At 36.9% G+C, this 24060-nt stretch overlaps 1 protein-coding gene across 3 annotated transcripts in view; it reads left to right on the top strand.

Moving 5' to 3' along the window:
* The window catches only part of SPATA9 (spermatogenesis associated 9), a 68534-nt gene that overhangs the window by 18366 nt on the left and 26108 nt on the right, over positions 1-24060 (top strand). For 2 of the 3 annotated variants that reach the window (XM_078004996.1, XM_078004997.1), the window contains exon 3: positions 11879-12019. In XM_078004996.1, coding sequence (XP_077861122.1) covers positions 11879-12019 — 141 coding nt within the window. Of the gene's footprint in view, positions 1-9217; positions 9342-11878; positions 12020-24060 lie in introns of those variants that run through there. The other variant, XR_003730444.2, reaches the window with a different exon arrangement.

The raw sequence follows: 24060 nt of genomic DNA, 5'->3' as shown, positions 1-24060 counted from the left end.
CTCTATGGTATATATGTAGGATTGGAATTACCACATCATAAAATATACATATATTTAATTTTATGAGAGAATGCCAGACAATTTTCCAAAGTGGTAACTTCAATTTACACTGCACCCATAGTACACAGCGATTCTGTTACTCTCTATCCTCACCAAAGTAACCATCCTGTTATTTTCACACTTTTGTATTTTTGCCAGTTCTGGTGGGCAGTGAGTCATCGTGATTTTCATTTGCATTTCCTTGACAATAATAAGATTGACTTTATTAGCCATTTGGGTTTGTCTTTTTATGTGGTATCTGTTGAACTCTTGTCCATATTTTACATTGAGTGGTTTTTGTTCTAGATCTGAACAAATTCTTTCTGTATTCTAGATTTTAGTTTTTGTTAGCTATATCTGTTACTTATATGGCTTCTCATTCTCTAGTTTATCTTTTAATTTCTTTGTTTTGCTGAACTGAAGTTCTTTAGTTTAATGAAATCAAATTTATCAATATTTTCCTTTATAAGTAGGATTTTTTTCTGTCTTGTTAAAGAAATTCTTCCCTACCCTGAGATCATAAAATTTTTTCTATATTATTTTTAGTAGTGTTATATTTTGCCTCTCACATGTAGGTATTTAATCTACCTGCAAATAATTTTTATACATAACACAAAACAGGAAAACAATTTTCTTTTTCTCCATATGGATATTCTATTGTTTGAATTTCATTTTTTGAAGAGTTTCCTTTCCCTATTGCTCTGCAGTACCATCTACTTCATATGTTAAGTGTCTGTGCTTTTCTATTCGTCTACTTGGTTATCCTGTCAATACTATGCTGCCTTAATTATTTCACCTTTGAAAAATATGTCTCGTCTTGGCCCTTTGCAATCTTACATAATTTTTTTTTTTTTTTTTTGAGATGGAATCTCTCTCTGTTCCCCAGGCTGGAGTGCAGTGGCGCGATCTCGGCTCACTGCCACCTCTGCCTCCCAGGTTCACGCCATTCTCCTGCCTCAGCCTCCCGAGTAGCTGAGGCTACAGGCATGCACCACCACGCCCAGCTAATTTTTGTATTTTCAGTAGAGACAGGGTTTTACCGTGTTGGCCAGGATGGTCTTGATCTCCTGACCTTGTGAACTGCCTGCCTTGGCCTCCCAAAGTGCTGGGATTACAGGTATTAGCCACCACACCGGGCCACAATCTTATATAAATTTTATAATCAGACTATCAAGTTACACAAAGGAAAGAAGTTAAGATTTTAACTGCGATTGTATTAAGTCTATGAATTAATATGGGATTCAGTTTTCCAACTTATAAACATAGTATGTATCTCTTCACTTATTTAAGTCTTCTTTAATGTTTTTCAGTAATGTTTTATTCCTACATACTGGATATTTTTAGATGTTATTATAAAGTGAATATAAAGGGAATCATTTCCTGTTTCATCATCTACCTCTTTCTTATTGGTGTATAAAAATACCGTTGATTTTTTGAAATTGATTTGCCTTCATAACTCTGCTAAGTCCCATTATTAATTCTAATAATTAAGACAAACTTCCTCAAAGTTTGTTAAAAATGATTCTGTCTTTCTTATATGCCATTCATTTCTCAACTCACTACAAACTGTTTCCTCCTCCACCACTCCAGTCACACTGCTATTTCAAGGTCACCAACAGCCCTCAAATTGCCCAATCCGAAGGACATCCTTAGCTTTCTCAAGAGCTTACAGACCTTTCCCCCTTTTTGAAATGCCATCTTTTTTTCCTTCTATTGCAAAATGCTCTTGTTTTTTCAACTTCTCTGCTGCAGGATTACTTGTTCAGTCAGTCTCTTACATGTTGATGTTTCTTAGGGTTCTGTCCTAGACTCTTTTCTCTCCTCTTGCTATACATTGTTCCTCCTGGAGCCCTTTCATCTGCTCTCATGACTTCAGTGATTGCCCCTACATTGATGATTCTCAGATTTCAAATTCTCAGATCCCATATTACTCTCTTGGGCCTCGAGCCTGTATATCCAATTGCCTAGTCATCCCCAGTTGATCTTCCCCAGCAAGCTTAATAATAAAAATTCACTAACTTTATCTAAAATAATATATCTATGCAAACTCAGCATGTATAGAATTTAAATTACCCAAGGCAAATATAAAAGAAAAATAAAATAGAGATATAAAAAATTAGAGAAAAGGGATAAAGTCATCATTTTCAGATGATACGATTGTATGCCTGGAAGTCCCAAGAGAATCAACAAGAAAACGAACTAAAACAAATTGAAAAATTAAGTAAATTGTCTGGGAACAAATGTACGCATGCATAATCTATATATGTAAACAACACCCACTTATAAACTTAATAGGAGAAAATATTTCACTGACAGTAATAACAAAAAGGATAAAATCTCTTGGAATGCAACTAACTGGAAATGCATGAGATCTATATGAAGAAAACTTTAAACATTAATAAAAAAGCAATTAGAAAAACAACATGGAAAAGGCTTTCCCTGTTTGCTCTAGTTACTATTAGGATAACAAATAAAATTATCCTAGAGTTTAGGGGCTTAAAACAGCCATTTCATTTTACTGACAAATTCCGTGGGTCAGAGGTTAGACAGAACACAATAGGAATGGCTTGTATCTGCTCCATGATGTCTGGGGCCTCAGGTGGGAAAACTCAAATGACTTGCGGTGATTTAACATCCTTAAGTGGCCCAGCGACTCGAGGCTGGAATCATCCGGAGGCACCTTCACTTTCATGTCTGACAGGTGATGCTTGTTGTTGGCTAGGACTTCAGCTGGGGCTGATAACCAGTTGCCCTACACGTACCCTGCCCTTGCATTCCTCACAGCATAGAGGCCTCAGGGTAGTTGGACATCTTACATGGTGGCGCCGGGGTACAGAAGTGGTGGCGCCAGGGTACAGAAGTGGGTGTGCCAGTGAACAAGGAGAAAATTACATCACTTTTTATAACCTAGTCTTAGAATTCACACAGTGTCACTTCAGCTGCATTCTACCGGGTACAACTCAGAGACAAGATGGCTCAGGTTAAAGGGGCGAGGACGTAGACCCCATTTCTTGATGAGAGGAGTGTCAAGGTCACATTGTGGGATGGGAAATACTGGTGCAGCATCTTTGGAAAATGTAATCTGAGATACATGTTCTTGGATGCCATCATTTGAATCTCAATTCTTAATTAGTTAATATATAAATGTTATGTGAATGTCCCCATGCCCAACTTACATGTAATTGTTGTCCAATACTTCAGCATTCTTTTTTTTTTAACTGTAAAACTTAGTCATTATTCTTGTTCTAAAGGTCCGTGTCTGTTTGAACGAATCCATGTGTTAATCACTCTCTTTTCTTATCTTTCCTTCTCACATTCGTTCTTCCTCCAGGATTTCCTTGTTCCTAAAATTCCTCCTTTAGTAGTTCTTTCACAGCTAGGGCCTATTCATGGTAAATTCTTCTGATTTCTGTCTGAAAATAAGCTTTCATTTAACTTTTTTTCTTGAATGATATTTAGCTGACTATAGAATTCTAAGATTCACTAATGTTAGCTTCTGATTTACATATTTTTATTAAAAAATACTTTCGCATCAAAATACCCTCAGGGTCAAAAACAGTAGGGTCAAAATGGCAAAATCAAACTCTACATTGCCCTGTTATATTATACAAGTGACTTGATAAGACTTGTTTCTGATAGCAGGGATCTTATTGTCTCTTTAACATTAAAGCAGAAATATTAAACAAATATTAATAAAGGTATACTTTGCATAAAAATTATGTATATATATGCACATGTGTATTTGTGTGACTTTAAAACAAATAAATATTGTTGAAGGTTTGGATAATGTATTCAGAGTTTCTGTTTAGATAAGATTGAGAAGGGGAGAAATTGTCCTCTTTTCTAGTTACTGAAGAAAAAAAACATTAGAATGTAAGAATTTACATAAATGATGAAAGGAATGAGAAGGGAGAGAAACAACTTAATTTACCTGTCTGATGTAAAGGAGATCTATCTTAGATTATCTACTGGTGTATTAGTCTGTTCTCACACACTATAAAGACATACCTGAGACTAGGTAATTTATAAAGAAAAGAGATTTAATTGGCTCACAATTCTGCAGGCTGTACAGGATTCTGCTTCTGGGGAAGCCTCAGGAAATTTCCAAGCATGGCAGAAGGTGAAAGGGAAGCAGGCACGTCTCCACCCATTAGTGGCTGGGGTAGGAGGAAGGGAGGGAAGGGGGTGGTACTGCACACTTTTAACCAACCAGATCTCGTGAGAACTCACTCACTATCAGAAGATCAGCAAGGGGGAAATCCGCCCCCATGATCCAATCACCTCCCGCCCGCACCTCCTCCAACACCGGGAATTACAATTCGACATGAGATTTGGGTGGGGACACAAATCCTAACCATATCAACTGGGCAGTTCCTCTAGGAAGTGAGTGAATCCTCTCCTTATTCAGGAAGACTTCACAGCCTAATAGAATCAAGTGGGCCATTAAAGGATCTGTTACTAATCAGTCTAAAAGAAGGTCTGCGACATGGGTTTTTGTTTCGCTGCTGGGAGAGGGAGGAAAAGTAAGGAGATAGCTAACTTCCTTTTGGAATATCAAAAAAGAAAATTTGGGAATGTTTCTGAGTAATAAAAACCCATGGAAAAACACCAGAGATATAATTCTATTGAGATAGATTTTGACCAACTCTTGTTGAGATGTCAGTTAATGTTCGTGTGTTTCTTGACAGTTGTTAGCTGGAAAATAATCATTGAAAATGAAAAGACTTCTCACAATGAAGTAAAAAACTGGGTAACTATTAGATTACGGAAAAAATTTAATCTAGTTTATAATCATTATAGAGTTGGGTTTAAAGCGAGCTCCCCACAAACACTCAATTCATTTTCTTTTTACAAAGTTATATTAGAGGAGTGTACTTCATACGCATTATTACCAGCTGAACTTTGTTGTATTTTTAAAAGAAAAATTTTAGTCACTGAGCTCTGTACATAAAACTGAAAAAGTTGAAAATCAGATAACCTTTCATTGTGATTAAACCATTAATATATTTTTAAATGGTCATTGACCTGCTAGTAACATGGAATTATTGAATTTCTTGAATGAAATACTTAATTATATATGCTATGGTTGAAATTATGGTGTCCCTTCCAAAATTCATGTTGAAAGTTTATCCCCAATGCAACCATGTTAAGGGATGTGGCCTTTGGCAGGTGATTAAGTCATAAATACTCCCTCCTGGCTGGGCTTGGTGGCTCACACCTGTAATCCCAGCACTTTAGGAGGCTGAGGTGGGCGAATACTTGAGTCCAGGAATTCGACAGCAGCTTGGGCAACATGGCAAAACCCATCTTTGCAAAAAATACAAAAAATAAAAATAAATAAATGAATAAAATAGCCAGGTGCGGTGGTATGTGCCTGTAGTCCTAGCTACTCAGGAAGCGAAGGTGGGAGGATCACTTGAGCCTGGGAGGTTGAGGCTGCAGTGAGCTGAGATCTTGCCATTGCACTCCAGCCTGGGTGACAGAGGGAGACTCTGTCTCAAAAAAAAAAAAAATAAATAAAAGTACTCTATCCTCATGTATGGGATTAATACCCCTATAAAAGGGCTCAAGTTTGAAGGGTACACTGTGTTGACCCTCTGTCCCTTCCACCATATAAGGATGCAGCATTCTTCCCTTCCAGAGGATGCAGCAATAAGGCACCATCTTGGAAATGGAGACTGATCCTCACCAAATGTCCGTGCCTCAGTCTTGGACTTCCCAGCCTCTAAAACCATGAGAAATAAATTTCTGTTCTTTATGAATTACCCAGTCTCAGGTACTATGTTATAGCCTTACAGAGGGACTAAGGCTATATATATATATATTTATTTATTTTTTTTTTTAGGCAATATATTTATAAGGAACATATTATGGGGCTGGTTTTAACTCTTTAATTAATACTTTATTTTATTAATCATTTAAAGGAGACCTATATTTTATTTAAAACTATTTTTATAGATTGACATGTAACATTTTATACATGAGTCTAAATAAAATAATTTTAAAAGTTAAGTGGAAAAAATTACTACCTCCTATCAACTATTTCATATTAATCTGTTTTGATTCCACAGAAAGATTTGCCACCTCCTTAGACTAGCAGCTGCTATAGTCATGTGTCTGCCACATGTCCTTAGACTGTCTAATACTCAGAGCTAATAGAATGGATTATTTAGGCACAAAAACAAACAGAGGGGTCAGACAGAGAGCTATTTTTCCAATGAAAGAATTTATACATTTTATAATACACAAACATGAAAAATACTGCATTCAGGGGTTGCAAATGAAAGAAAAGTCTAGAGAAATGTAGATAATAATAAAAAGTATTTCCAAGGTCAAGACCATCAGATCTCTGCCAAACTCTTTTTTCACTTACATCAAAGTGAGACTTTGTCTCTCTCTGTCTCTGTGAGTGTGTGTGTGTGTGTGTATGCACTGTGAGGGAGACAATCTTCTTCTGTCTGTGTATTTGTGTATCTGCATGCACATTTGTCAGTGTTTGTGTGTCTGTTGGGTCTTGAACGTAGAATACAGGAAGTGGGATGATAATGTTATAAAAGGAAGAAAGTCCATTTCTATTGGAGTCTATCTTCCATTGTATAAGAAAAAAGAATATGTTTTTATTACCAAAAACTCTGAACAATATGTGAAATAATTGAGTGATTTAATGTCTATAGGTTTTTAATTTTTATGAAGCTATTTTATTACAAAAGAAATGTTTATTATTTTGTTTCAAATAAACAAATCCAACCAACCATTGATAATCACTTGATATATACCTTTCCAGATATTTTTGTGAATATATGATATATATCCTTCCAGACATTTTTATGAATTATGCATACATATTTTTGAAAAATGAAAATTTTTTTTTTTTACTGGTTTTGTTTTTTTTTTTTTTTTGAGATAGGCTCTCACTCTGGTTGCCCAGGCTGGAGTGCAGTGGTGCAGTCTCGGCCCACTGCAGCCTCCACCTACTGGATTAAAGCAATTCTTCTGCCTCAGCCTCCCAAGTAGCTGGGACTACTGTCATGTGCCACCAGGTCCAGCTAATTTCTGTATTTTTAGTGGAGATGAGGTTTCACCATGTTGGCCAGGCTGGTCTCGAACTCATGACCTCAAGGGATCCACCTGGCTCGGCCTCCAAAAGTGCTGGGATTACAGGCATGAACCACCGTGCCTGGCCCTAAATAAACCATTTTTTAAACAATGTAGCAAGAAGTCAATAAATACTTTTTCATTCTATCCCTAATACATAGCACAGCATAGAGTACATGGTAGACATTCAGAAAGTATCTGTTAAAGAAATAGAGAAATACTTTGTGATCATCTGTATAAGGTCTTTGCCATTTTCCCTAATTTCGAATATTTTTGTACTTATTTATGAATTCCATATGAAGTGAGGATTTTAGCCCTTTGCTAAATATGTTCCAAATACTGTTTTCCCTTGCTTATACTTAAACTTTTCTTTACCAAAAGAACAGAAAATAATACTCAAACATATAGTTAGACTTAGTCAAATGAAAAAGACGTCAGATTTAATGCAAATGGTACTTTATAGGAAATTTTAAAGAAATAAATGAAGTAAATGCAAAGTACAGGAGCGAAGTGCTGAATGTTCCTCAGTAGATTTTTTGCTCTATTTCTTTTTTTCTTTTTATTTTTTTGAAGTTGAGTCTTCCTCTATCACCCAGGCTGGAGTGTAGTGGTGCAATAATTGCTCACTGCAGCCTCAAACTCATGGGCTCAAGCAAACCTCCTTCTTAAACTTCCAAAGTAGCTAGACTATAGGTGTGTGCCAACATGCCCAGTTCATTTATAAAACTTTTTTTTTGTAGGAATGGGGTCATACTATGTTGCCCAGGCTTGTCTGGAACTTCTGGTCTCGAGTGGTGGTCCTGCCTTGGCCTCTGAAAGTGCTAGGATTACAGGTGTGAGCCACTGTGTCTGGCCTCTGACTATTTAAATAAAGATACAGGAATGACTCATAGATGGTAATGTAGAATATATCTAAGAGCAGCAAATTTTTGAGTTAGACAAATTGGTTCTTATTTTATTTCTGCCCCTGGGCAGCTGACTGATAGGGTAGAGTCACTTGATGCCTCTGAGCATCTGTAAATTGGGGACGCTCAGACCTCTCTCCCAGAGTTGTGCCTGGAAGTGCTCTGCAAATGGTCTCTGTCTCTTTGTGAATTCTGTCCCTTGATGAATATTTCCAAATTGGATACATATGTTTAAATATGAGGACAAACTACTTTTTGAACCCCAGGATGTGCTGTGGTTCTCTGCCAAAAACTTGAAGATAACATGAAAAATTGTGCGTGTGTGTGTGTGTTTTGGTTTTGCCATAATTTTTTTTAACACCTGGGTTTTATGGTGTCATGTTTTACTCCTCTTAGTGAGAAGGTTTTTGTTTTTTTTCCTCTACTGACTCTGTTGACTGAAAGCAAGTACTATGTGCTCTTAAGTTTCCCCTTGAGAGAATTTTGGTATCATGAAATGGAAGCACTAGTACAGTTTAAAATGGAAAAAGCTACTGAACAATCCTTTAAGGATTTAAATATACTCTATTAACTTTTGTTCAGTAAAAGTAATATCATCAAATGGTGTAATCCACTATTGTTGTTACTGTATTTTTCTAGAACGTCACTGAATTAGAAATCTAGCTTTATGATTGCTGTGTATTGTCATCAATCTGTAAAACATATGAAGTCCGTAAAAGCTCTCAAATGTAACCGTTGTACAAAGTCTACATCTCATGGCAACTTTTACAAAGTGGTGTCTTCTCAGCCTGCAAATATTTGTTCTGACACTGCTCTTACTTATAGGAATCTTCTAACATTTTGTCTAAGCACGAAAGCTTTCACTATTTTCATGAAATTAATTATAGACCTGTTGGGGGGATCTAGTTTACAAATTATTTTCTTGACAACTAGCTTAATACTATTTTCTTCCTAAACTGAAGATGCTTTCTCTTTGTCTAGCCAAGATCAGAATACTATAGATTTGGATTTAAGTGAGTGGGAATGAAGCTCAATACTAATATACTGTATGCTACCAGTATAGATGTTTTAGTTAAAATATTATTAAAACAATAATGATAAAAATATTTTTATTACAAAAAATAGTAGATTTTTTTGTTAGAACAATTATTGATTAGTTTATTCTCTCCTTATCAAAGGTTTACAAAGCCCTCTTGGAGAAGCAGGTTCCTGTGGGAATGTGGTTAAATCTCCCAAGCTAGCAGAGTGTTTTTACTACAATAAGACAGTGATTAATTGTGTCCCACTGGGCACTGGCCTGATAAGGTAAGAGACTAACCCTGCCTCCAAAGAATTATTGCAGTTGCCACAATTTTCTGCTTTATATCAAGAGGTTAAGTGACCTAGGAATTAGAATTCTAGAATTGTAGAATTTCAGAGTTATAAAGGACTTTAGAAATCATAACTCACATTTTACAGATAAAGCAAATAGTGTAAAATACATACATGTTACTTGTTAATTAACTATTTTAAGAATCTTTGTGGCCTTTGCTATATTTGGCTGTTTGAACATTAGGGAGTATCAGTAAACTACAAAAATTGTTTTTTCAAATTCTTGTGGTGTGGATTCTTCACCTCATCTAAGTAACTGAAGTGATAAGAAGGAAAATACTTTAAGAAATAAAGATGAAAATTATATGAATCCATATATGTGATAACATGGCTTAGAACTATACTCATACCATACACTAGTACATATAAAACTGGTGAAATCTGAATCAAGTCAGTGGTTTAGAGCAATGTCAAGTTCCTGGTTTTGATATTGTACTACAGTTATATAAGATGTAGTACTGGGGCTGGGCACGGTGGCTCAGGCCTGTAATCCCAGCATTTTGGGAGACTGAGCTGGGCAGATCACTGAGGCCAGGAATTTGAGACCAGCCTGGCCAATATGGCGAAATCCCATCTCTAAAAAAATTTTTTTGGCCAGGCGCGGTGGCTCAAGTCTGTAATCCCAGCACTTTGAGAGGCTGAGGCAGGCAGATCAAGGGGTCAGGAGATCGAGACCAGCCTGACCAACATGGTGGAACCCCGTCTCTACTAAAAATACAAAAATTAGCCAGCCATGGTGGCACACGCCTGTAATCCCAGCTGCTCTGGAGCCTGAGGCAGGAGAATCACTTGAACCTGGGAGGTGGAGGTTGCATTGAGCTGAGATTGCACCACTGCACTCCAGCCTGGGTGATGGAGCAAGACTCCGTCTAAAAAAAAAATTTAAATGTAGTTATTGGGGGAAACTGCATGAAGGGCAAACAAGAACTCACTGCTAACTAAAACAAAAATTAAAAAATATAGATAGCTACTATGAAATTGCTTTTTTGACACGATTAAATATTTATAAACTATAGGTGGTTAGAATTTAATATAAAAATAATTACCACATGAGATACTGCTTTAGCTTTCACCCCTTTGATCATTCCTCATGACTCCGTAACTGTTAATATTTTCACAAGTTTTTTCTTCTTGACGCTCTTCATAGAAAACTGATTAATATCCATGGTTTCGGGGGCCAGCTCTATGTTGAAGTCCCCAGATCTTTCTGTCTGGCCCAGAAGTCCCATTCAAACTCCAACTCTTTACTAGATTGCTCTTGCTATATCTTTGCATGGTGTCTGACACAAACAGTAGGCTTTCAAGAAATATTAGATGAATGAATGAATGAATGAATAAATAACTTTTCAAATAGCTATACGATATTTATACTTGAAAGTCTCACAGTCTTCTAAATTCGAAATATAGCAAAACAAAACCAGAATTTCTTCCCACTAAGCTCACCCACCAAACTTGCTCACTCTGGCAATTTCCGTATTTCTCCCATTTCTACTATTTTCTAATCCAACCAAGCCTTTAAAATGTAAGCTGCCTTGGACTCTTCCTTCACTTTTATTTACCATATATGTCTAAGCAGTTATCTCTTGTGTCCATTTTCCTCTCAAATATCCTTTATATTCGTCCCTTCGATTTCATTTCTATGGCTACTGTGTTTTTGTTGTTGTTGCTAAATGTTTCTCATTTTTCTCCCTGCTCTTAGTCGTGATTCCTCTTTAGTCTATTTGGTATACTAACTTCTGGTAAATGTTTCCAATTGGCCAGGTCACCACACTAAGAGCGTGATCATAATCCTTGATGCTACTTATGGAGTGCTCACTGTATACCAGGCACTGTGATACTTACTGTACATATATTATCTCATTTACACTTTATGACAGCCCTGTGAAGCAGGCATCATTTATCCCCATTTTATAAATGAGAAAACTGAGGGTCCAAGAGATTTACAAATGTGCCACATTGTTTAAGTAGCAGAGCCAGGATATGAACTCGTTAGCCTGTTTACAATCATTATGAAACACCATTCTCCTAAATATAAATACATTTTGTTCCTTCATTAAAATATACCCAGCAGAACCTCAACCTGGCAAAAATAGAAGCTGAATGAATCGCAGGTATTGAAAGCACTTTATTAAATGAGTTGAACTGAGCAGGGTGCATGCTGAAAGCTCCCACTGACCTTCAAGCCTGCACCTTCCATTTGTTCCAGCTCACAGTGCCCCACTCCCACCCCTTTCAAATCTCGGGGAGATTTTATAGTTATTGTTGTTGCCCTCAGGTAATAAATAAATACTCTTTTTTTAAGTAATTGAGTTGAGTTTGCTGTAATAAATAAATAAATAATAATAATTTTTTTGCTGCTCTCAGGTAATAAATGAGTAGTCTTTTGATTTTTGTAACTGAATCCAGTTCGGTGTAATAAACCAAAGGTTAATCTCATTTCATTTAAAACTTCTTCCCATTCCCAGTAGAATTTTGCTCCAGGCTTGGAAGTCTACAGTGGAGAAGTGAGGGAACTTTGGTCAGCTGCTTTTCCTCTCCTCAGCTCCCCTTCTCCCTCATCGGTTTCTGTTTTTGGCCTCTTCAAAGCTGCAAGAGGGAAGGACAAAAAGGTAAGATGGGAAAAGTTCTTACTTAACTGCATAGTTATGACTGACATTAGTGCCCTTAGGAGTGGCAAATAACCCAAGGTTTTGTCTCTTGGAAGCCTTCTGGGAGCCTCTACAGCATTTCTGGCCAGATAACAATCTAGTCCCTGAGCATCTAGGAGTCGGCCTGACACTGCCTCTTCAGATGGAGCCTGCTGTGAGAATTTCAGACTGGCTCCCTTCACTTATGCTTGCATCAAGTCCACAGCTTGCTGTGAACTTAGCCTTCTCTCTCTTTACTCTAGACCACAACATGCTCATTTCATTCCAGCCCCACTGTCTGCTTACTTTCCTCTCCCACGTTTCCTCCTCTCTGCCAATCTCAATGTAATTCCCATCTAATCGCAGTGCATACCTTTTTCCATGTATTTATTCCTTCCCACAGTGATTTTCCCAAACGAAAGTCCCAAGCTCTCTAGTCTGTACCAAAAGAAAAAAGAAGAAATCAGTTTTACTTAAGAAGCTTGAGTACATATATTAAATATGGACCCCAGGGTACACATCATTTTTAACATTCCACGTAATTAAATATGAAGTAAGCATAGGCACTTCTGCTGCTTACTGAAACACATGATTGCCTCAAAGAAATGCACTTGTATAATTGTTTGAGCTGTGAGCTGCTTTTTTTTTTTTTTCATGGAATGTCATTTTCACTTGAAAGAATGACAGACAAAAACACCCAACTATGGTTATAGGGAGCTGGGTATTTGGCAGGTATTTTCTCGAATGTAAAAGAAGCATGTCTGTCATTTGAAGGAAAACAATTGACAGTGTTTATTGCCAATAATAAATTGAGCTTTAAAGCAAAAATTAGAACTTGGGAAAACTTGCATCCAGAATGATGAGCTTGACAATTTGTGGTGGTTTTGTAGCTGTGGCTACACATTCTTCAATACTGTGCCCTTCAAGAGGCAGAGGTTACCTTCCCTCCCCTTGATTGTGGAGTTGATTGTTTCTAGTGATGAGCTATCATATTGAGATTAGTTATAAAATGACTGTGGCTCCCATCTTGAGCGGACTGTCTTGTTCTCTCTCTGTGTCTCTCTTTCTCCTTGCCACTCCTCTTTCTTTTGAACTGCTCACCATGGGACAATCCTCCAGGTTGTGAGGTGGCCCTGAGAGAGGGAAGCCAGCTGAGGACAGACTCAAGCAGCCTATGGAGAGGCCACATGGTAAGGAACTGAAGGTTCCCAGCAACCATGGGAATGAACTTGGGAGTAGATCTTCTGAAGCAGCCAAAAGGCGCATGAGTGAGCTTGGAATTGGACCATCCCTCAGTTGAGTCCTAAGATGACCACAGCCCAGCCAACAGCTTGACTGTAACCTCTCGAGTGATTTCAAGCCAGAACCACCTAGCTAAGCCACTCTTAAATTCCTTACCCGGAGAAACTGTGAGATAATAAAAGTTTATTGTTTTAAGTTGCTGAGTTGGGGTAATTTGCTATGCAGCAATAGATAATTAATACAACAGGTTTCTAATATTTAAAGCTTTTCTGATAAGAGCAGTGGTGATATTAGCAAAGATTTGTCTTTTGTTTTGGGACTTTTTTGGGGGCACTTATTATAAAATTAAACATGTCAATAAAAGATCTTGAGAGAACCAATATTATTCAAATAATCAATGCATGATGTTATAAAATTATGCATTAGTAAATGAGCCATTCAAAGTGGAGGATAGATCTATAAATTTTAATGTAACAGAGCATAAAAAGTTCATTGATGTGGTATTTAGGTTGCACCTAATCTTTAAGAAATTACCATTTTGTTTTGTTTTGTTTTGTTTGGAGACAGGGTCTTACTCTGTCCCCTGACTTGGAGTGCAGTGGTGCAATCCTAGCTGTTAGTTTACTGCAACTTTGAACTCCTAGACTCAGTGCTGCTCCCATCTCAGCCACCTGCACAACAGACTAATTTTTAAAATTTGTTGTAAAGACAGGGTCTCGCTATGTTGCTTAGGGTGGTCTCAAACTCCTGACCCCAAGCAGTCCTCTTGCCTCGATCTACCAAAGTGCTGGGATTACAGGCATGAGCCACCGTGCCAAGGCATCATTTGTTGAGTGCTGCTGTAGGATCAAAGAGTAATGCCCACTGTTATCTGGAAAAACTATTACAATACTCCTTTCTTTTACAATTACATATCAGTGTGAAGCAGGATTTTCTTTATGTATTTCACCGAAAACAACGTACTGCAACAGCTTAAATTCAGAAGCAGATAGGAGAAACAAATGTTTTCTATGGTACTAGACATTGAAGAGATTTGTAAAAATGCAAACAGTACCAGTCAGCTTACTGCATTTTTTATTTTAGAAAATAGTTATTTTTCATAGAAAATGTTATTATTTTGCTAGTTTTTAAATGAATTGTATTAGTTTTATTTTGCTATGTAAAAATTACCATGATATGACAGGGTGCGGTGGCTCACGCCTGTAACCCCAGCACTTTGGGAGGCCAAGGTGGGTGGATCACGAGGTCAGGAGATCGAGACCATCCTGGCTAACACAGTGAAATCCCGTCTCTACTAAAAATACAAAAATTAGATAGGAGCGGTGGCGGGCACCTTTAGTCCCAGCTACTCAGGAGGCTGAGGCAGGAGACTGGCATGAACCCGGGAGGTGGAGGTTGCAGTGAGTCGAGATCATGCCACTGCACTCCAGTCTGGGCGACAGAGCGATACTCGATCTCAAAACAACAACAACAAAAAATTACCACAAGATTTAGCAGCTTAAAACAGTTGATATTTATTATCTTATTGTTTCTATGGGTCAGGATTCCAGGTGTAGCTTAGTTGGGTATCTCTGGCTCAGGATCTCTCACAAAGCTATAATTAAGTGTTAGTGGGGTGACAGTCATCTTAAGGCTTGACTGAGTGAGGATCTGTTTTTAAGCTCACTATATGGCTATTGACAGGACCCAGGTCCTCACTGCTGTTGGCCAGAGACATTGGTTCCTTGCCACATGGATCTTTCCATAGGACAACTCTCAACATGGTAGCTGGTTTTCCTCAGAGAGAGATGGGGATTCAGAGAGAGAAAGAGCAAGCAAGACAGAAGCCACGGCCTTTTTGTAACCTGTTATCTGAAGTAACATTCCATTGCTTCTGCTCTATTCGAGGGAATTAATAAGGGAAGTGGATTACACCAGGGCATGAAGACCAGGAGGCAGGGATCAGTGGCCACCTAAGAAGCTGTATATCATATGATTTAACAAATATTTCTTACATTTCTCAGTGTTTGTTTCTAATAAGATAATTGTAATAGATATAACTCACATAAACAGAAGCTATTAGGGAGTTCTCAACAATACATAAGAGTGTAAACGGGTTTGTTTGTTTGTTTTTGAGTCAGGGTTTCACTCTTATCGCCTAGGCTGGAGTGCAGTGGCGCGATCTCGGCTCACTGCAACCTCCACCTCCCAGGTCCAAGCGATTCTCCTGCCTCCCACCTCTCAAGTAGCTGGGAGTACAGGTGCATGCCACCACACCCAGCTAACGTTTGCATTTGTAGTAGAAATAGGGTTTCACCATGCTGGCCAGGCTGGTCTGAAACTCCTGACCTCAAGTGATCTGCTCGCCTCAACCTCCCAAAGTGCTGGGATTACAGGCGTGAGCCACCATGCCTGGCCAAACATGTTTTTAAGACTAAAAAGTTTGAGAACTACTGCTTTAGAAATACAAATATTGACTTGACATGGTAAAGCTGCAGGACATTATTCAGGAGTTGATAATATATGCCTTACTTTTATTATTATTCATAACTATAAACCCTTACTTACAAAATAGTATTTATAATAGCACTATGAGATATAGAAATTCATATTGAAATATAGTAGCCTATGTCACAGGCATGTATACAGTAGATGTGGTATGAAGACTTCATACTGTATGAACTGTATATTTTTTCACATTTGAAAACACATCATTTAAATTTTTTAAAATGATGCCTATTCCATATATTAAATACTTAGATTGGTAGCATTCAATAATTCGTGATTTTATTATATTATTATTTTGTTGGATTGGTGTGTTATGTAGCTTCCTCTGGTGCCATCTCTGGGCTACATCTAGAGTTGTCTTGGACAAATAAGAATTATCCTGCCCTCCCTGGTAGAAAGGGGAGGGCAAAGAGCTGTTCTTGTGTGTATTTCTTTTTAATTGACTTCAGCTCAAAATAATTATGTCAAAGTGGCATATTTTGAAGTGGTGTATTCTTCGATCTTTCGCATGTAAGAATTATTTTTGTACAAAGTAATTTAGAAGTCTCTAAGATGATTTGTTGGTATTGGCTGAAAATAAATTTAGTTTCATGGAAAATTTAGATAAATTCACACATAGTGAATTATGTCATGTCCGGGCTCCCTCCTAAAGAGGTATCATCATCAACTTGCTGGCAGTGTTGGGTTTAAAACAAAGGGTGGGATGCATCCTTTTTCATTTTTATTTTTAGCACTGCTGAGTGAACATGACACTTTTCTATAGTTACGTAGAGTTACATAAAATGACCAGTTTTCTTTTTCATTATGTTTGAACATTGTTGGTTTGACCAAGGAAATTTGCTTAAGTAGTTAGGTAATTAAGTAATATACTCTATGACCATAGCTGAAGGGATTAAAATACAAAATCTATACTTTAAGTCATGCTCTGCAGAGGTTACCATCTTAGTAGACTTCTAACTAAAGATCATAACAATATATGGCGCTTATATATACATATACATATATATACACACACACCATATATATGGACTATATGTACTTAAAATGTATGTAATACTTATTTATTTGCCCTTTTTTGAGACAAAGTCTTGCTCTCTTTCCCAGGCTGGAGTGTAGTGGTGTGAGCCTGGGTCACTGCAGCCTTGACCTCCTGGGCTCAAGTGTTCCTCCCACCTCAGCCTCCAGAGTAGCTAGGACTACAGGTGTGTGACACCACACCAGGCCAATTTTTTTATGTTTTGAAGAGACGGGGTCTTGCTGTGTTACCCAGGCTGGTCTCAGAATCCTGGGCTCAAGCAATCCTTCTCCCTTCGCCTCCCAAAGTTCTGGAATTTACAGGTGCGAGCCACCTGGTCTGGACTTTGCTTTTCTTGAAATGCTTCAATTATAGTTTGCCTATTTCCTAAATGGAAGATTCTATCAGGAGATACTCAGCTGGATGGTAATGACTACAGATTGTTAAGATCCAAAAAAGAGAAAGATGTCAGTTCAAAATATATTTATAACACAAAGTTTTCTAAGGCTAAAATAAGACCTATATTTTAATCAGGGGAATATTTAATATTATATATAGTTAACTTTTTCAAGTGTTATAGAATGCAGGTATCCAACATTCATCTCAAAATGTGAACAAGTTACTAATGAAAGAAATGGTTTTTCAAGGTTTTCTTTATAGTTTTACAACATGTGTGTGTACTCCTAATATGCTGTTTAGTTTAAAATGTTTTTGAACTTCATATAAATAAAATCCTGTTGTGCTTTTTTTCTGTACCTTGCTTTTTCTCATTCAAAATTATTACATCCCTGAAATTTATTCATTATGTTGCATGTAGTTATAATTCATTCATTTTTATTGCTGTATGGCAGCTATTATGCATGTATTATGCTTTATTAATTCTACAGTTGATGAATATTTGGGTTGCTTAAACTTATTAATATTTCAATTGTAGCAGTGAACATTCTCGTATCTAGGTCTCCTGGTGCTGGCGGGGATATTTCTATGTTTGGAAGCAGTGATCACAGCTATGGGTATCTTCAGTTGTACTTGATGATACTAATTGTTTTTTAAAGTAAGCATGCCAATTTACATTCTCACTACCAGTGCATGAGCATTCCTGAGCTCTCCATTATTGCTAGCCCTTAATGTAATACAAAAACAATGAAGAAAATGAAGAAATGCAAGGAAAACTTGATGAAAATACAATTTGTGGAAGATTTTAACATTTCTTTTTCAGTAACATGTCTAGTAGGCAAAAATTAGTGGGCTATAAAAGAATTGAATAGTACAATCAATAAATCCAACGTATTGTATTCTTGCATTATTTGACTAGAGTAATATGTCTCCTTTGTATGATTTAGAACATTTGTGAAAAAACTGGTATGTAGTTGGCCACAAAGAAAACCTTAAAATCAGAAAAACTGGAGAGTTTATAGACCATATTCTCAGATCTAAAAGCCAATCAAGTAGAAATAAATAATAATATAATATTAAACCTTAATTACTGGGAAGTTATAAAATGTAATTAAGATAGTCCTTGGAGCAAAAAGAAATCAAAGGAAGCATTGAAAAGACCTCTTCTTTAAAAAATAAATGGGATATAGTGAAAGGCATATTTAGAGTACTTTCATTATTAAAGAAGAAAAACTAAAAGTAAGGGAACTTTGTACTTAACCTTAAATTCTTCCTGAGCATAGATTAAAGAAAAAGGAAAAAATATTCTCGTTGTTTAGTGCCCATTTATAAGTAAGAACATGTAGAATTTGGTTTTCTGTTCCTGCATTATTTTGCTTAGGATAATGGCCTTCAGCTCTATCCATGCTGCTGCAAAAAACATGATCTCATTCTTTTTTTATGGCTGCATAGTATTCCATGGTGGGTATATACCACATTTCCTTTATCTGGTACCTCATTGTGTTTTTGATTTGCATTTCTCTAATTATTAGTGATGTTGAACAGGCTTTCATAGGCTTCGTGGCTGCAAGTATGTCTTCTAATTGGGTCTTTTCTTCTCTTACACTGAAATTGTTGATCCCTAACATTATTAACCTAATAATATGTTTGTCCTGTACTCTAAGAAAAATAATTTCAAATAACGAAACCAATATTAATACTAACAAGAAAATGACTGAATGAGACTTAACATGTCTTTTTGGTTTATTGTCCTTGGAATGTGTTGTACTGTGTTTTAAATTCACTCCAAATAAATCCTTTCATGGTGTTATTATGTAACCAATTTGATATACAGTTTTAAAAACATTTTAGGGATTGTTTTTTAAAAATAAGTATTTTGAAATTGTTTACATGTATATTCTTTTGATCTCTACTGCATTACATATCTACATTTACCTTACTCATATATTTATCAATACTACCCCCATAAACCTGCTATACTTTTATTTTCTAGTCTCAGAGATATACAATAATAGACTGTCTGCAATTAATTATATATAATAATGGACAGTTCCCAATTAATGTACTCAGTATTATTTACCAGAAAACAGCAGAAAGGGAAATGTTCTTATTGTGTCTGTTTTCTGGTCTTATGGAGCTCATATTGTCTTGTTGGGATATGTCACATGAGCCAGTATTCACTAAAACGGGTTACAGTTTTTCAAACATAGTGCTTTGTGGGGGAAAAGTTTTCTTTCTGTAATGTTTGATAAAACATGTGTGTCTATGTGTATTTATATGTGTGTCTTATGGGTCTTAGGTGCTTGCATTTACATATATGTTAGTTGACTCCCTAATGAATTTTTTAATGATAAAATTTTTCAGCTTGGCTGAGATATAACTAACAGATTTTATTGTATTCATTCAGGAAGATTTTTAAAATTATTATTTTTATATATTTAGGGAGTACAAGTGCAGTTTTGTTATATGGATATATTGTGAAGTGGTGAAGATTAAGCTATGGGTGCAATCATTGTACATTGTAATAATGTAATAATGGGTACATTGTACCCATTAGGTAATTTCTCATCCCTCATTCCCTTCTACCTTCTCACCTTTCTGAGTTTCCAGTGTCTATTATTCCACTCTCTATGTCCATGTTTATGCATTATTTAGCTCCCACTTACAAGTGAGAACATGCAGTAATTGACTTTCTGCTTCTGAGTTATTACACTTAACATAATGGCCTCCAGTTCCATCTACGTTGCATAAAAATACATGATTTCTGGCCAGGTGTGGTGGCTAATACCTATAATCTAAGCACATTAGGAGACCAAGGTGGGAGGACTGCTTGAGGTCAGGAGTTCAACACCAGCCTGGGCAACATAGCCAGACCCCATCTCTATAAAAATTTTAGAAAATTAGCCAGGCATGAGGGCACATGCCTGTAGTTAGCTACTTAGGAGGCTGAGGTGGGAAGATCATTTGAAACCAGGAGTTTGGGGCTGCAGTGAGTTTTGATCACACCGCTGCACTCCAGCTTGGGTGACAGAGAGAGATACTGTCTCACAAAAAGAGACAAGATTTCATTCTTTTTTTATGACTGAATAGTATTCCATGGTATATACACATCATATTTTCTTTATTCAATTACACATTGATGCACACTTAGGATGATGTCTTTGCTATTGTAAAAAAGTGCTGCAATAACTGTAAGAATGCAGGTGTCTTTCTGATATAATAATTTCTTTTTCTTTGGGTGGATACACGGTAGTGGGATTGCCAGATCGAGTAGTAGTTCTATTTTTAGTTCTTTGCGAAATCTCCATACTGTTGTCCATAGCTGCATTAATTTACATTACCACCAACCATATATAAGTGTTCCATTTTCTCTGCATTCTCACCAACATCTGAAAGATTTATTGAGTGCCTATCATGTAAAACTACTGTCTAGGTATTGGGAATACACCCTTGAACAAAACAAAGACCCAGAACTTAGGGAATTTATATTCTGATAGGGGAAACAGACAACAAATAAATCTGGCCATCCTAACATCTAACCAACCCTAGGCAACTCCCAAACATGGGTAACAATGCTAATGTTGTCGATTCTCTCTTCTATGTAGCCTGTTACTTTACTATAACTATTTGAAGACATCCATTAGTCTTTCCCATTGCTTGCTCCTTATTAATGGTACCCAACTGGAATTGTAAAATATAGTAAGTAAAGAGTTTTTAAGAAGAAACAAAATGTTATCAATATCTCTGTTTTGAAACATATTTACGAGCTATGTAGCAGGTATTTATTTTTGCTATTAAAATGATTATGTGCCTTACAGGAGAATTTTATCTAGGGCTACTTTTAAAGAATATGCTCCCCTAATACATTTTAAATGATTCAATTTACAAACTTCCTATTTACACACACAAGTCTTCAAATTCTTAATGGAATAAGAAGGTCTATACATTTTCTCTTGTGACCCAGGATTTCCCAAGCTTGGCTAACCTATGATTGAAAGTGGGATCACAAGAATAATGATAACCTGGATTTCATTGGCCTTACCCCATCTGCAAAACTTCAAGTCTCTACAAAGTCCTGAATCTGCTGTCTCCTCTCTAAGTATTTTTGGGAATTCCCACGGGGTGTCTAATTATCAGGAACCAATCTGGTAAGCAGCCTGGCAAGTGGCATCTGCTTGGCCCTTTCAACTATTTCTATGAATACCATCATGTTTCCTTTGGGATCTGCTTTGGTTTTGGCTATTTTCTGGACACAATAGGTACCGCTACTGATGTAGCAACACTTTCAAAGAGCCAGAGATCTTTGGCAAAGCCCGAGAGAATGCCTCTTTTCCCTTTTTTGTTTTGCTCTCTGTGAAAGGAATACCCTAGTTGTATAGCTAATTTGTGTCCACTGCCTTAAAAAGTTTAGGAAGACTACTTAAGGCTTATCTTTTCATCCCATCTACTCCTAATCCCTATGGAATGTTGAGATCAAGGATAGCTCTGAAGGACATACCCCAGGCTGTGCTCAGAATTACACCTCTCCCCTGATTATTAAGGCATTGCTACCAGATTGGATTTGTCAGAGTGGGATGCCTTACTGAATTGGAGTTACCCCCCAGGAGGGTCCTGTAGTCTCATGCATGTAGGATTTCATCAGGTTGCCCCATCAGTTCTCCAACATCAGGACCTGTTTGAGCCTTCAATAGTAGATGTTGAGACTTCTTCTGCACACTCGATTTATATAAAACTTTTCACTTGTCTCTAAGCAAGGTGATACACAATCATACTTTCAATTCATGTCATAAACTTGGTATTTAATTAATTAAACATAAGTGAACAATCCTATGGAAATAATATTTCCTAGTTTTTTTTTTAACTTGGAGGTTTTGGGGACTTTTTACTACTAGATTCCTTTCTAAGTCTCGTTTGTGTACATATAATTTTGGATGGTTATAAACTATATTGTTTTACATAATGTTTTGTAAATTTGTTTTACCTACATAGTTAAATATAGAATCCACATTTTACAAACAAATGAACAGAAACTTTTCCATAGTCTTGAGGTAGCAATCATTTAATGAATGTTGGGTATTTGAATTATTTCCATTCTATACCATTCAGAATAGCCCTGCATGTATCATGTAATGACATAGCTATCACTATAAAAACTATTATTGGCCGGGCACGGTGACTCACATCTGTAATACCAGCACTTTGGGAGGCTGAAGTGGGTGGATCACCTGAGGTCAGGAGTTCAAGAACAGCCTGGCCAACATGGTGACCCACCTCTACTAAAAATACAAAAATTAGCTGGGTGTGGTAGCAGATGCCTTTAGTCCCAGCTACTCAGGAGGCTGAGGCAGGAGAATCGCTTGAACCTGGGAGGGAGAGGTTGCAGTGAGCCAATATTGCACCACTGCACTCAGGCTTGGGTGACAGAGCAAGACTCCATCTCAAAAGAAACAAACAAACAAATGAAGAAACTATTATTGAGGATTGACAATTGATATTGGTAATACTAAAGTGTTTGTATTGATACTTTTAGATTGCTTTCAAAACATTCCTACCTCATAGGGTTGTTAAGTGAATTAAAAAACATAAATGATGTTAACTTAGCCCCAGCACAGTTACTAGAACTCAGTTGGACCTTAATCTATATCGGTTCTCTTACTCCAGATAATAAGTTTTAAAATTACTTTGACAATTTTAAACATTTGCCACTCATTTAGATGTGCATAGTCACAAAGCATGCTGTGAGCTGGAGGACATAGTACTGGGACCAATAGAACTGCTCCGTTTATCGGGTTGACATCCAAAGGGGGTTACTTCGAGTCCAAATCCTTGATCTAGGGCCAACAACAATTCTTAAAGAAGTCTCATATGGCAGATGGGTTTTGAGGATTGGTAGGTAATAAATGAAGTGAGGAGTATGACTTCATCTCTGTTGAATTTGAAGTAGGTTTGAGGGAAGGATCCAATTAGGAAGGTGTTCAGGGTTCCAGCCAGTTTGGTGCGTATCAAAATGCTGAAACCCAGGTGAATCGGGCAAACCCAGCATAGACTGTTACCCAAGTTTTGCAAAATTTCCAAAACCAAAAGGTCAGTGCATATTTAAGGAAACCTGGTAAGTGATAGAATTGGAATTCAAACCCAGGTCTGACTGACCCCTAGATTTCTATATTTCTATCACTAAGTTTATACTGTCTTTATGTGAATTATGTAAAATGTTCATTTTCCTCAAAGCTGTGTGCAAAACACAAAAGTTCTGTTCTTCTGTATTAACGCCTTTTAAATACAGATAAATCTGTAGAGCTGTTATAAAAATTATTTGGAGATACTTTTAATTGTTTCCTAATTATGGGGTACTCTTTTATGAACTCTAAAGAATAACATAATGAAGAATTAACAAGGAAAAAACAGACACTGTTATTTATTTTGTCTAAGTTTATTATCTGAAATAATGTAAGATGCATAAGGTTATTGGCATAAGAAGATAATTAAACACAAACCAAAATATTTTAAGATCATAATATAAGTGTTGCAGGGTGAGATATTCTTATTCCATCACCCTCTGTCATTTTTCACCACTCTAGTTCCGGGGAGAGGGCTCTTAAGTAAGAAAAGACAAAAAGGACGTTGTTAGCAAACACAAAGAGTTGGTTATGCTTTAAGTGTGGTAAACATTAGCCTGAGAAATGCTCTTCCTCTAGATTTCTTAATTTTGTAGGATGCCTAGGAGGGAGAGGACTGATGAAAAGAAGAAAATTGGGTAAAACCAGTTGGGCAAGGACATCAGAATCAGTGGATAAAAAGAACTAGGGGATGGTGGAAGGGAGGAGAATGGAGAACAGGGAAGAAGACCAGAAAGAGAAGAATCTGCCAGGTGTTCCGCTGCAGT

This window comes from Macaca mulatta, chromosome 6, assembly GCF_049350105.2.
Source record: "Macaca mulatta isolate MMU2019108-1 chromosome 6, T2T-MMU8v2.0, whole genome shotgun sequence".
Lineage (NCBI taxonomy): Eukaryota > Metazoa > Chordata > Mammalia > Primates > Cercopithecidae > Macaca > Macaca mulatta.
The sequence above is the reverse complement of the archived record's forward strand: the minus strand, read 5'-3'. Positions and strand labels throughout refer to the sequence as shown.